The 14,894-nt window shown below is 44.7% G+C and overlaps 1 protein-coding gene across 1 annotated transcript in view; it reads right to left on the reverse strand.

Annotated features, from left to right (window-relative positions):
• SYNGR4 (synaptogyrin 4) overlaps positions 1-14,894 on the reverse strand; it is a 509,205-nt gene that overhangs the window by 93,113 nt on the left and 401,198 nt on the right. Inside the window, exon 4 of the mRNA XM_086928694.1 lies at positions 4,836-4,975. Coding sequence (XP_086784820.1) covers positions 4,836-4,975 — 140 coding nt within the window. The remainder of the gene's footprint in view (positions 1-4,835; positions 4,976-14,894) is intronic.

Raw genomic sequence — 14,894 nt, forward strand, 5'->3', positions numbered from 1 at the left:
TTGCTCCTGGGAAGAAGTAGTGGAGCGGGAATGGGTGGGGGATTAAAAAAAGAAAAAAAGAAAACTTACCTGCCGACCGGTGACTCTCCTTGCGTTATCATTTTATTTTTCCTTTATTGCAGTGCTGAAAGGCAGTAGGGTGACGCTCATCCGCCTTAGCCGAGAAGCCGTTCCTGTCTTTAAGAACCTAGTATATTCTTGCAGATGAATATCTAGTTGCCTCACATGAATCTATTGGATTAAAGATCTACATAACAATAGCATGAAATACAACATATTATCCTTTGTAAAACAGTTATTTAATTATTTTCTGTATCTGGGCCAGTCAGAAGAGGGATGATGTCTTGCCACATCTAATGTATAGGGTTGCCAGATCATTGGAGCTGCAAAGAGGCACTTTTTTGACAAATGCCTCCAGTCAGTGCCCTTATTTATTAATTGTCACAGAGCAGACTGGATCAGTGATTGTCTTCAAGCTTCTAGAACTATGTTGGAGTCCTGCTGCTTTTATTTGAAGAACTTATATTGCTGCTCCACCCTGGCAACTAGTCTAAAGAAAGAGGACTGGGTTTTCATGAGGCAAACACCTTCTTTTAAAAATTAAGTTTAACATTGTCTTTTATTATAACTTCTTAGTGTATCTCTCTTCTCTACTAGTATTATCTCAAATGAGGTTATGGGCCAGATGTATCAAGCGTTTTACCGGTCGGAAATGGGACGATTCACAGAATCGGCCCGTTTGCGACCAGTAAAAAGCCTTTTGGGATGCATCAACTCAAAATGCATTCGCAAAATAGGGAATCGCAATGTTTGCGATTACCTATTTTGCAAATGCAGTTAGTGAATCGCAATTTGCGATTACCTAAATGCAATGCAAAAAGAATTTTTAAAATGCGACTTTGCATTAAGGAATCGCAAATTACCATCAACTTCAAGTTAATCGCAAATTGCAAATGCTTTCCCATTCATTCCTATAGGCCCATAGGAAGGAATGGGACAGCATTTCCTAATAGTGAATCGCAATTTGCGATTCGCTATTAGGGAATGTGTACATTGCATTTTGCGATTCCAGAATACTAAATCGGTAAAATTCGCTATATCAGAATCGCAAAATACAATTTTGATACATCTGGCCCTTAGTCTGGTAAATCCGCAATCCACTGCACTGAAGAAATAGATTACACCTTCTTCACTCGAAGAGAGACATTTTGCCACGTTGTTAACACACCCTTTCTAGTTTTGGAAATATTGCGAACAATGACAAGACAAACTATAGCACCCATGCTGTGGCCTTGATAGTGAGGGGATGGTTTTGACTGGCATCTTTGGTTTGTTAATGGTGCAGAGGTAGGATGGCGATAGATTCAATAGATTAAACCATGTTTTCTTGAAGGAGTTGAGGTTGGAGAACAAGACACTTGCACAATTCTTGCATTCTATTTGATGCAAAGACAAAGACTCGGGGGACAGGCATGGTAGGTTGGTGTCGAAGGTGAAACGGCCCATATTGATGCTGGTGGTGGATTTGTTGATAAGTGTCCACCTCTACTTTAATTTCTTCCTGCCATAAAATCCTCTTCTTCCTGATCGTCATCTGAGGAGAAATTATTGTCAAATCTGATAACAACACTAGTTCAAGATAAGAAATAAAAGATCTTGTGTCGTTGTCATCCAGTATTGGTGCCAGCCAATTCTGATGTTGTCCAGATGGAAATAACTAATTACTTACACTACCTATGGCAAGGTGCAGATCGGACTTTCTAACACTTTGTAGTACTCAAGGGCGTTGCATGTCACTGTAGATGAGGCATGTGTAATGGGCACAGTCTATTTATTTATTTATTTATTTATGCAGTTTTATATAGCGCGGACTTTACCCGAAGGTGTCAGAGCGCTTTACAATAGGAACAGAAATGATACAAACTGAGAACATTACACGAACAGCAGATTGCAAAGCATACGTTACGTTACATACGGTAAAGTGAATGTGAAAAGTAATGTGCTGCTCCTTTTGTGTTGTCATACCAGAGGGTTGTCGCCAGATGGACAGCATAAATTGTTGTTGCCAGTGATGTTACTGATGGGATTTGGTGTCCCAGGTTGGTAAACAGATAGCAGACAATCTGCTAGATGCAGCAACGTTCGATTTTGCGAGTCCTTAATTGCGCAGTTTAAGGATTCGCATTTAGGGTCTCGCAAAATCAGATGCATGTAGGATTTACTAAAATATTAGCAATTCCTAAATATTCCTTATCTGCGACTCGCAGAGTGTGATTCGCAAATAAGGAATGACATCTTATTGATTCATATGGGCCAAGAGGCTTATAGGAATGAATGGGGAGGAATTCTCAATTTGAGATTAGCAATTAGCTAATCGCAATTTGAGAATGCAGTTTCAAGGGTGACGGGTGTCCAAAGGACAACCTGTGGCACCCCTTAAATTGACCTGGACACTGGTATTGCGCACACACATGTCCTAAGGACATGTGTGTGTGTAACATACAACTTTGAAAGATGCACTTTAGTGCATTTTTCACAGTTTTCGCTATTTACCATGAAGTTTGATTTCACGGTAAATAGCGACCCCTATCAGCGGAATCGCTAGCTATTTTACATTCATGCATTGCATTTAAGGAATCTCAATTTGAGATTCCTTAAATGTAATTGAAAATAGCGAAATATGCATTTGGGATGATGCATCCCAAATGCATAAATACCGGTTGCAGAGGGGCAGATTCTGAGAATCTGCCCCTTTGAGAATGGTATTTCTCTTGATGCATCTAGCTGAATGTTCTCAATTACGCTAAACAAGGACATGAGTTTGTCTTTGATAAGGTGCTTACTGACAAAACCCCTCGAGGACACTTACTAATTCAATAAAATATTTCTTTCTGTATTCTGTGTTTGTCTATTTTGCTGGTACATGATGGGGTTTCGCTTCTGACAGAATCATCTTATGGTGGGTGGCCAACTATAACCACCAGATGTCTGAAAAAACTGCCAAATTTCAGTCTTGTGGCAAATGGATAGGATGGACACAAACAATGCATTATTCATGGGGATCAAAAGAGTAGATCTTTTTTATATGACAAGAAGCATATCGTCTAAATAAATATGTATTTTCCGTCATGGGAATCTGTGCTATCGTGATGAAAGAAATATTATGGAAATAATAAACCTGAATAATGCCCTGGCTGTGGCAATATTCTAGCTGCATGAGCTCAAGAGCTGTAGCTTTGTAGCTTCAGAAAGTTACAACGGGAGCAGATCAAAAAAGCAAAAATCACATATCTGTACAATATGAGCTATTTGTCACTAACATAGTCCAATCTTTTTCGATTAAGATAATTGTTTTCCGTGTCCAAAGTTTGTAAATAGAAAGCTCAGAGTTAAAATACGAGATGTAAGCATAAACCGTTTAATAAGAGTAGACTGTGTACTCACTGGTTAGCAGTGAAAAGGGAAATGAAGAGGCATGAAAAGAAGGAATAAGCAGTCTTACTAATTTAAAAATGGGACGTTTTTGTAGGATTCAAGAGGTACCTCTCTATATCCAAAGCAGGTCTAAAGCAGGTCAGTTTATGTCCACATAAACTGCTACTTTTTTGTTTCAATGTAGAATGCCATGGCTCGTGCATGTTTGCCTAAAGTATCAGGCAAATGAATTTTAACCTTCTTACTGAGCGGCAGCTTATCAAGAAATTAATCTGTTACACTCTCCGAGATAACGTTGGCCACTTGCCTGACTTTGAAAGGAAATTAGGGGACTTTCCTCTATTTAATAAGACATTAGGGAACAGTGATAGTCCTTAGTTTGCACCTGAATGTTAGACAAAAAGAATGAAGGAACATGTCCATAGTTTGAAGGAGGCGGATGATCAGTGGTCTGGTTAAATAATCTAGGGATCAAATACGAATTAGACCCTGGGCCAGGATCATGCAAGAAAAAAGAGGTGATTTAGGTTCTAAGCTCCATCACCAGATGGGAGGCAGAACATACCTAAGGATCACTGAACTTCCTCCAAGCAGGCTATCATTGAAGATCACATTATAATTTGCATCTATAGATAACCAGCAACCTACAAACTAGTACCAAATGTGTATGTTTCCCTGCCTTATACTTCTTAATGGTTCCCAAAGTAGGTTTCAATACTGGGTTGGGTAATAGTTAGATTTTTAGAACTTTACTCTACACCACTTGTGGTGCACAGTCTTTGGGCCAGGCGCAGACCAGATCTTTCCAAAGATGCTTGGTGCAGCTATAACTGTAATAAATTGCACAGAGATAATATAAGAAACCTATCTCAACCTCAGAATAGTAAAATACATGATCAACCTCTTGGGGTGATTCAGCTCTCGCAGCTTGATTTATCCAAAAGTTCAAATTCAAGAGCATCCCTCTATGAACATTTCCATACCAAATCCAGTTTGGATAGGTCAGGGCCCCAAGATTTCAAGCAAAACAGGCAATATTTAAAGAATGATCGCTTCCTAAACAAGAAACACTGAGTTGACACTGAATTATGTTCCACCAAATCATAGAAGCCAGCTCAATAGAATCCCACAAGATTTGAGTGGTGGCGGTTATTCTTGTTGATGTTAAGGCAGTGGTGGCTTCCTGCAGTGCTCCTAATAAATAGCAATTTCACATCCATCCACATCTCATCAATTCAGGATAACACAGTCAACTTTAAAGAAACAGTAGGTTCATGAATACTGAGATGTTTAAATCCCCAGAACAAGAAGATATTAGCGACTGATACTCTAGAACCTAATTCCTGATACAAATATTCACAATTCTTGCTTTCTTTGAAAAATAAATAGGAATGACTTACCCAGCAGGGGACAGAGAAAAATGAAAATGCAATACTGGTTCGAGCAGGCTCGCCACCCGAAGGGTAAGTATGGGAATTAGTCAAGGTCCATTGGTTAGCCAGGAAACAGAATCCAATGAACCACAATATACACCAGAGAACTGAGAAAGAATTACACACAAGTAAATTAGCAGAGAACAGCACCATTCATAATAAAAATTCAACAAAGAGAACGTTGGCATAATTTGTTGCATCTACATCTGCAGTAAATGATTCATGATATTCAAAATGCTCTAATGCGGCATCTGATGTAACCAGTGCTTTCTAAAGAAAAAACTCTGAATTCTCTGACCTTAAAGAGGATCTTTTTCCAAGTAAATAGATGTTGCTAACTGTAATGCCACCTTTATTCTTTACTATTCACCAACTTCACTTATGTTAGGGATGACAGCAGTGGATGATGCTGAGGAGGTACACAGCTTCTTAAGAGTTTATGAAACTAACCCTTTTAACATGTCATAACCTCTACATTCAGCTCATATGTGGAAGTAGGTAGAATCACCATTTACTGTACAGGGCCAGCAAAAAGTGCTGTGTGATTAGGGTGTTCGAATGAAAAATAGGGGGATAGATCCCTGACTATTTTTCTTGTTAAAGTTGGCGCCCGACATCGCCATCGCCATCCCAGAGGGCTACAAGATCACCCGAAGAGATCGAGACAACCAGACTGGAGGAGGCATCGCCATCATCTACAGGGACACCATCCGCATCAAGACCAACACCAACGACACCCTGACAACCGCCGAACACCTGCACTTCCAGATCCACACGGACCCCAAAACCACCCTCAGAGGCACCCTGATCTACCGACCCCCGGGACCACGCACACAATTCAGCGAGGACATCGCCGACTTCATCAGCCCGCATGCCCTCCCCTCCGCTGACTACATCCTCCTGGGGGACATCAACTTCCACCTGGAGAACAACAACGACCGCAACACCATCACCCTGCTCGACAACCTCGCCAACCTCGGTCTCAAGCAGCTGGTGTCCACCCCCACCCACCTCGCCGGACACACACTCGATGCCGTCTTCTCTTCCAGCAAAGACATCGCCTTCAGCCACGCCACCGGACTCCACTGGACGGACCATAGCTGCGTCCACTTCACCTTCAAAAGAACGACGATCCACCACCACCAGCAACAGGTTGCTCGAAGAAGCTGGAACAAGATCACAGCCGACCAGCTCACCGCTTCCCTGAGCCAGCACCCTCCCGCCAGCTCAGCGAACCCCAGCCAGGCCGCCGACAACCTCACGAAGTGGATCAGCAACTGCGCGGACGAACTCGCCCCACTGAGGACCCCGCCCAGCAGACCCGGCAGCAAGAAGGCCCCATGGTTCACCGACGAACTCAAGAGCTCCAAGAAGAACTGCCGAGCCCTCGAGAAAGCCTGGAGAAGGGAACCAACACCGGACAACATGACCACCCTCAAGCTTGCCACCCGGAAGCACCACCAACTGATCCGCGCCACCAAGAAAACTGCATTCAAGGACCGGCTGGACAACAACGCACACAACTGCAAGGAACTCTTCAACATCGTGAAAGAGCTCTCCAACCCCAACGCCGGTAACAACGACATCACCCCATCGCAAGACCTCTGCAACTCCCTCGCCTCCTACTTCCACAACAAGATCGCGGACATACACAACAGCTTCAGCACTCAACCGACGCACGCCACGACCGAACCACCGCCCCTACCACCACACTCCGCGCCTGGACTCCGATCAGCACCGAAGACACCGTCCGCATGATGAACTCCATCCACTCCGGATCTCCAACCGACCCCTGCCCTCACCACGTCTTCAACAAGACCGACGCTGTCATCGCACCCCACCTGCGGGACATCATCAACACCTCCTTCGACACCGCCACCTTCCCGGAGAGCTGGAAGCATGCCGAACTCAGCGCCCTACTCAAGAAACCTACAGCGGACCCCACCGAACTCAAGAATTACCCACCCCATCTCACTCCTCCCGTTTCCAGCCAAAGTCATCGAGAAGACCGTCAACAAGCAGCTGGCCGCCTTCCTCAAGACAAATGGATCCCTCGACCCCTCACAGTCTGGCTTCCGAGCCAACCACAGCACCGAGACCGCCCTCATCGCTGCCACTGATGACATCCGAGCCCTGATGGACAACGGAGAAACAGCGGCCCTCATCCTCCTAGACCTCTCCACGGCTTTCAACACTGTCTGCCACCGCACCCTAGTGCAGCGCCTCAGCAACGTCGGAATCCAGGAGAGGGCACTGGAGTGGATCATCTCCTTCCTCGACGGAAGAACACAGAGAGTCCGACTACCACCGTACAAGTCAGAGGCCACCGAAGTCATCTGCGGCGTCCCTCAAGGATCCTCGCTGAGCCCCACCCTCTTCAACGTCTACATGAGCCCCCTCGCGGCCATCGCACGCCAGCACAACCTCAACATCATCTCCTACGCTGACGACACCCAGCTGATCCTCTCCCTGACCAACGACCCCGCCGCCGCCAGAGCTGACCTTCACGAAGGGATGAAAGACGTAGCCGAGTAGATGACGACCAGCCGCCTGAAACTGAACTCAGACAAGACGGAAGTCCTCATCCTGGGCTCCTCACCCTCCGCCTGGGACGACTCCTGGTGGCCCCCCGCCCTGGGCACCGCACCCAAACCGACAGACCACGCACGCAACCTGGGCGTCATCCTGGACTCCTCCCTCTCCATGACCAGACAAGTCAACGCTGTCTCCTCGTCGTGCTTCAACATCCTGCGCATGCTACGGAAGATCTTCCGGTGGATCCCCACCGAGACCAGGAAGACGGTCACCCAGGCCCTCGTCACCAGCCGACTGGACTACGGCAACGCCCTCTACGCCGGAATCACCGCCAAGCTCCAGAAGAGACTCCAGCGGATCCAGAACACCTCAGCCAGACTCATCCTCGACATCCCACGACACAGCCACATCTCCGGACATCTGAGAGCCCTGCATTGGCTCCCCGTCAACAAAAGAATCACCTTCCGTCTCCTCACCCACGCACACAAAGCCCTACACGATCAAGGCCCGAGCTACCTCAACAACCGCATCAACTTCTACGCTCCCAAACGCCATCTCCGATCAGCCAGTCACGCCCTCGCCGCCGTCCCCCGCATCCGAAGAACGACAACAGGAGGAAGGTCCTTCTCCTACCTGGCCGCCAAGACCTGGAACTCCCTCCCGACCGACCTGCGCCTGACCCAAGACCACCTCTCCTTCAGGAAGAAGCTCAAGACCTGGCTGTTCGAGCAGTAGCAGCACCCCCCCCCAAGCGCCTTGAGACCCTCCGGGTAAGTAGTGCGCTCTACAAATGTCTTTAATTGATTGATTGATTGGAGGTAGTTCTATCAGTCGGGACTGAATTATGCATGCATTATGACTACTTGCATGTGAACATAATTATACCAAGTGTGTTGTACCATATACCTTACTGTCACATGTGCACAGTGCATACTGATGCATAAATGTAACATCTTTCTATATTTGCTTTCCAAAGGTGTTCCCCCTAAATATCGAAGTCACAATATCAAAGGTGGTAAATATCGAAGACAGAATATCAACAGTATCATTATATTTAGGTAAGTAATTTCGTTGGTAAGTATATTGTTTTTCTATTTTATACTATAAGATCGATTTTTTTAAAATATATAAAGCTTAAATATCTTATAATAATATCAAAGTCAAAAAGTCAAATTCAAGTTAATTTGCATGGTTAATTAAAATCTAACTATTGGTTGCTTGATGTTTGAAACGAGAGGACAAAAGAATAACTGCTAGAAGGAATTCACCCAACAGAGTGCCAAGTGGGGACCTTGATCTCTTTGAAGGCAATGCGAATTTGACATATCGTAGTATTCAAGCTCTGGATTGGAGAGCGGTACCCACTCGCCCCAACTACAAGCACATCTACTTACAGAGTGCCACAAACCATTTATTTTTCATAGTCTGTTTTTAATGAAGCCTTTCCAGTGCTAAGGGGCGGGGGGACGGGGGTGCGGGCGCTCAAACGCTGGTGACGGAACTGCTCCGTCATACCCCTCGAGTGAGCTGTGCTTGTGTGTCGGAACGGTTCGGTCACGGCCCCGTCCGCTCAATAGAACGCGCCGTGCAGGCGCAAAATCAGCGCCGCACAGGCGCGGCGAGCGGGCCGTGACGGAACCGTTCCGTCACCAGCACAGCCCACCCAAGGGGCGTGACGGAACGGTTACGTCACCAGCGTAGGAGGAATTAAAACTGTAGCATACCGTTGCTATCAAAATAAAAGTAACCAACTCCAACACATTTGTTTAAAATACAAAGACATATCTAAAAAACTTTTCTTTGACAAGGTAAAAATCAGCTAAAGATTTCCGCAATTATACGGTGAACCTTATTATTGAGTATTTAGCATGCAATTCATTTATATTGATATAAATAAAGTGCAGGTAGACAGACATGGCATTTTCGTTGGCCCTATTTAATGCCTGTTCTTGCTCAGTTTGCGTGTAAAGTCTTCTTGCTGTTTCATTTGCCCCCTAGAAGCCCCTAAGAGTAGCCTGGCCTAGCTCGTTCACAGGAAAGGTGCAAATGACTTGTGCAAACCAGTGTTCTTAAAAGTAGCAAATCTTTGCTGCTTCTTTGGCTTTCCTAGAGAAGGTTGTAAAGTGCTGATGACTTGCACTGTTAAGTGCTCCTGAGACTTGCCTGACCTTGGACATTCACGGGTTAAAGGGCCAATGGAGAGAAGAGTCCCTGTTATTAACAAGCATTGAAAATGCAATAGGTATCGCCTTTGATTAAATTAAAGCCATTTGCTTTGCTAATGGTATTGTATAGCAAACCAAATGGCTTTAACTTAATGAAAGGCAAGACCTATTGCATTTTCAATGCTTGTTAGAACTTGTAGCTTTGCCTTTACAATGTTGGGTCTCAAAAAAATAAAGATTTTAAACTGCAGTGTAGTTCCACTCTTGCTAGTGAAAAATTAAAACTATAGGTTTTAGCAACACACAAAGCTTTGCCAAAAGAACACACTTAAGACTTCTGGCCGGTTACACATTGCACTGTTTAGCACAGCAACCGCTTACGAGGAATGCACTAGTAGCTTTCCGACTTAAGAATCGTCCAGATAATAAGATTGCTATTTACAAAGTCTCAGCTGGGTGGGGTCCAAAAGTACCTCTTACATACTTTTGGGGGCGAGGCCCCGCCCCTCCTCACAGATCTTTGTTCGAGTTGACAGGTATGGAAATGTAATATAGGTGTTTAAGCCACACCTTTAATTACATAGATCACACCCCTTTGGAGAACCACCTCCCACATGCAGTGCTTTAAATTGCATAGAAGAGTGGGTACTCACTATCTAGTGGACCTTTTTTCTCCTGAGAAGTGCCAATACTCTCCCGTTAAATGCACTGCAGCAGTGCTGAGAGGTGCAGGTACTCAGTACATGTCCATTTAAAGAACTGCCTTAATCTGATAAGTATTTGCAAACGTAGACAATTCATAATTGCAGAATTGATTGTGGTGTGTGCATGATGTCTGAAAGGATTTCACCATAAAAGCGGTAAACGTTTGATAATAAAGAGATGAAAAAAATACCACACTATGAAACTCCTCCAGAAAAGCACCTAAGAATCGGTAACTGATTAGCAGGTCGGTTCCGCGAGCGATGGAAAAAGATTCAGAGGTGCAGTCGTTAATTAAACAATGCACCATCAGATTTATTAAAATGGTTAAAAAGAACAGCTGTGATACATAAAAGGGACCAATGCTTTGGCTGTGATTCGTGGGCAATGCACATGCAACTGCTGAAAAAAGCATCTTGCTCAACCGCCAATTCAAGCGACTTCAAATCAGAGGTGACAGGTCATACTGCAGCTTTGTGTTTTTATGGTGAGCAAAGGTAAATACAGGGGTGCATTTTATTTAGCAAAAACAAATTCCCTGGCCAAAAGTTATTTAGTAAATTGAAATTTCAATGCAACAAAGTATACGGCGAGAACACACCCACAGCTTTCAGCGGGGCACCAAGTATCCTTCCGAATTAATGCAATCTTTTCTTTTTCAACGTGTCATATTAGGATAAGTAAGTGGAAACCTTTTTCCGGCAATGTCGCTACAAAAATATTTTCAGTTTGAAAAATACAGTAAAACAGACTGTACGAGACGTCTACTGCACAAGGCAGAAAGGAAGTGGAAGTCACTGCTTTTCCTGATTTAAACACCCATAGCACATGCTAGAGACGTCCAGCAGGACACTCGGGCCCCTCTCTGAACAAAGGTTGAAGCACAGAGTGCCCTTCAATAATTTTACTAGGGCAGTGACAACTAGTCCTCAAAAAATGTCCCGCCCAGGCTACTCACCTCGTCCACCATGCACAGGGGAGATGCAGCATGCCGAGGAGCAGCTTTAGTTTGACAGATGAAGACAGTCCGTGGAAGCAGAGACAGATGTTGTTGATGACGGAGGCAGTAAGGAGGGAGACGATACTTGGCGGCGCCCATAGCTCGTCCACGGATCCCAATTTGTTGTGCTGCCACAACCCTGTGTCCTCTCCATCATCGACACCATCCTGGAACAAGCTCTCGCGCATTGCAGACGCTTGTTTACATCGCGCTATCTCCGTACTGAAAAAACAAAGTGCCTACACGGAGTAATGAAGGACAGATTATCACGCCGCCAGTAAAAGATCCAGTCCTGGTGGGTGGGGCTAAAAGCGGACAGAGCGGCAACAAGGAGGGATTAAAAAGCCTCCTTCCCAATAGAAAGGCTGCGTTTAGCGTAAGCTATGACGCAAGCCAATGGAAAGAAGGGGCGGGGCTTCAAGTCCCCTTCCGAAACTGTATTGATTCCAAGAGGCTCTCGCATGGCGAGGGCAGCGCATGCGCGCCGCTAACGCCAGGCGAGACCTAAAAAGTGGCCCATCTGTACACTTTTAAATGGCCCATGAATTGACCAATTAAGTTTTCGACTGATGTCCTTGTAAAGCTTGGTAAAAAGGGCAGTTGATTTGTGCTGGTAAAATGCTCCTAAGAGGGGCTAACGTTGCTTGTTCACTTGTCCAATTCTTTTAGGAGAGGTTCTAGGAATGTTACTCCCTTGTTGGCTAAGGATATTGAAGCGCCATTTAACCAAGTAATTACTGCATGCCTGGAGGAGTGAATTTGCAAGTATACAGATACTGGTTTCAGCATCTTTTTCCTTTGAGTCAGGAGTACCGGGCATAGGCAAAAATGTGGACTAACAACTTTTGGTTGTATCTTCAAAGCCAGCAGTTCTGATTTTGCAACTGGGTTTTCCAAGCTGGAATGAGATCTTTGGCGTCTCTGATCCCAAAACCTTGTTACATAAACTGCTGCTTTAGGCCTAGGAAAAGTGAATTGATCACAGCCCAGGAGTGTCGTCTTCGAACGAGGACCTTTTTGTCTGTTAGATAGGACAAGAACTCAGTTAAGGAGTAATTTCAATATTAAGTGCTTTAATGTATTATTTATATGTAAATTTTATATTGTTTAGTTGAATGTTTCTTTGAATGTTAAATGTGTTTATAAAAATATGTTTATGTCTATCTAATATATATATGTATATATATATATATATGTATATATAAAATATATATATGTACAAACATGTATGTATGTATATACATCTATAGATTCCCTACCTTTAGAATTACCCTCAGGCGTTAGACTGGATCTGGATAGGATAATGACTTTATTGCATGATTATTAAAACCTTCGCAAACAAGTAAAACATTAATTCACAAGATACAGCTTCACCTTTAAAAGATGCTAAAAGATTACAAATATTTTGTAATTCAATAAAATTACAAAGGAATAAAAACTTGTAGGTAAGAGTTCTACATGGTTAAAAAGATAAATCAGCATAAGGATTGTTCTCGTGGATGGATGCACACCATGAAGTGATGTTTGTGGAGAATACAAAGTCGACGAGCTGACTGCTGGTAGCTTGGCAACCAAGGAAGTATTCATAGGTCTTAATCAGAGCACTAATAGAGATGGTTGTTGTACTTGACTCATAAGCCCGCTGTCATAGCATAGAGACCGATAACTTGTGGGTCTTCCAGACTTAACTTCGCGTTTGCTTCCTTCATAAACCGAACAAGGCTGCAAGACAGGCGGATGTTACTGCCCTTAAAACAGGCCTTTACCGCCTCCCTACAAGATCAAACCTGACTTGCAATCAGGAGCTGTTTTAGAAACTGTCTCCTTTCCGCTCTCAAGCCATTGCAGATGCATAGTAGATTATTATGTCTTCGTTTAGATCTCCACACAATCTGCAGCAATTAGAGGAGATTGTACGTTTCCATGGAGGAAGGTGGGGCTTTGCTGGTAAGATTCCCAGCCTCAGATGAAGGAACTGTTCTTTTGTTGTTCTTGCAAAACCTGTTCCTAAGTATAGTTGGGGCTTTGTTGACATGTAGCTCTGGATTACGAACCAGCCGTGGGCCCTCCTGCTAAGGGCAGCCTTATCTTCTGCGAGAGATACCATCTTTACTGATTTGTTTACTGGATCTAGAGTATTTTTCTTCAGCAATACCCGTGCGCGTCTGTAGGTGGTGTCGGTCGAATCCACGCCCGTCCTCGTGGTCGCCAGGGTGACGTCACAGTGCCTACTTAGACGCCACCCCTGTGCACTAACGTCAGTTCTGAAACGACTTTCCACGCCAGAAGCGCAGAGCCATGAAAGACACTGACCACTGGTGCACATAACTAGGGCAATAGAAGAGAGTCCCTATCCCTAGAAGTCAGTTCGCAAGACAGGGAGGATGGGTGGGGCGGTAAGGAATCTATAACTCTATATGGCTCTTACGGGTACATTGTTACCGAAGGTAAGCAACTTGTTCATCTGAAAGAGATTGTAGTTATAGATTCCTTACTTTAGAATAGACACCCCAGAAATACCAACCCCAGAGTTGTGTCTGCAAACTAAGTTCACACCAGACAGTCCTGGATGACTTAACAGGCAAAGTAGCCGTCCCTTTGGACTTAACTAACCAGGTCGTATTGTCTGGTAAACATGTGCATAGGAGCCCACGTGGCCGCCTGGCAGATATCGAGGATTGGAACGCCACAGGACAAAGCAGTGGTTGCCGCCGTAGCTCTAGTGGATTGAGCTCGCAGCCCCACCGGAGGTTCTTTTTAGCCAAAGCATGACAAATCTTGCTACAAAGGACTACCCATCGAGAAATGGTATGCTTTTACACAGACCAACCTTTTTTTACATCCACAGAGCCAACAAAGAGTTGATTGTCCACCCAGAAATCCTTTGTGCAGTCAAGGTAGAAAGACAGCGTACGTTTAGGGTCCAGATGGTGGAGTTTCTCCTCTTTCTTGGAAGGGTGCGGAGCCGGTAAAAAGGTGGGTAAAGTAATAGTCTACCCGATGTGAAAGGGAGTGACAACTTTAGGCAGGAATGAGGGCCTCTTTCCAAGCACCACTTTGTCTGGATGGACCGAGAAGAAATGGGGCTTAGAAGAAAGAGCCTGAAGCTCACTCACCCTGCGAGTAGAGGAGATAGCAACAAGAAAAGCAGTTTGAAGAGTGAGAATACTTAGAGGACAATTGTGAAGAGGCTCGAAGGGAGCGCACGTAAGGTAAATCAAAACAAGGCTCAAGTCCCACTGAGGCATTATGACCGGAGATGGAGGAAATATATGATTATTGCTTTAAAGAATCTACTTACAATAGGGGACTTGAACAACGAGGGCTGATCTGGTAGCCAAAGAAAAGCAGAAATGGCTGCCAGGTAGCCTTTAGAGAGCCCAGAACATAGCCCTGCTGGGCCAAAGAAAGAAGGAACAAAAGAACCTCAGAAAGAGGGATAGAGTGGGGATCTACAACCTTTACTGTACACCACGCCACAAACGTGTTCCATCTACAGGCATATACTGTCTTAGTGTGGGAACAGCCTGGCTGCCAGGATGACATTACAGACTTCAGGAGAAAGGTAAAAAGCTGTCAACTGTTGCCGCTCAATTTCTAGGACCCCACCCAGCCTTTCTTGTT

The sequence above is a fragment of the Lissotriton vulgaris genome, chromosome 7 (assembly GCF_964263255.1).
Source record: "Lissotriton vulgaris chromosome 7, aLisVul1.2, whole genome shotgun sequence".
NCBI classification, from domain to species: domain Eukaryota; kingdom Metazoa; phylum Chordata; class Amphibia; order Caudata; family Salamandridae; genus Lissotriton; species Lissotriton vulgaris.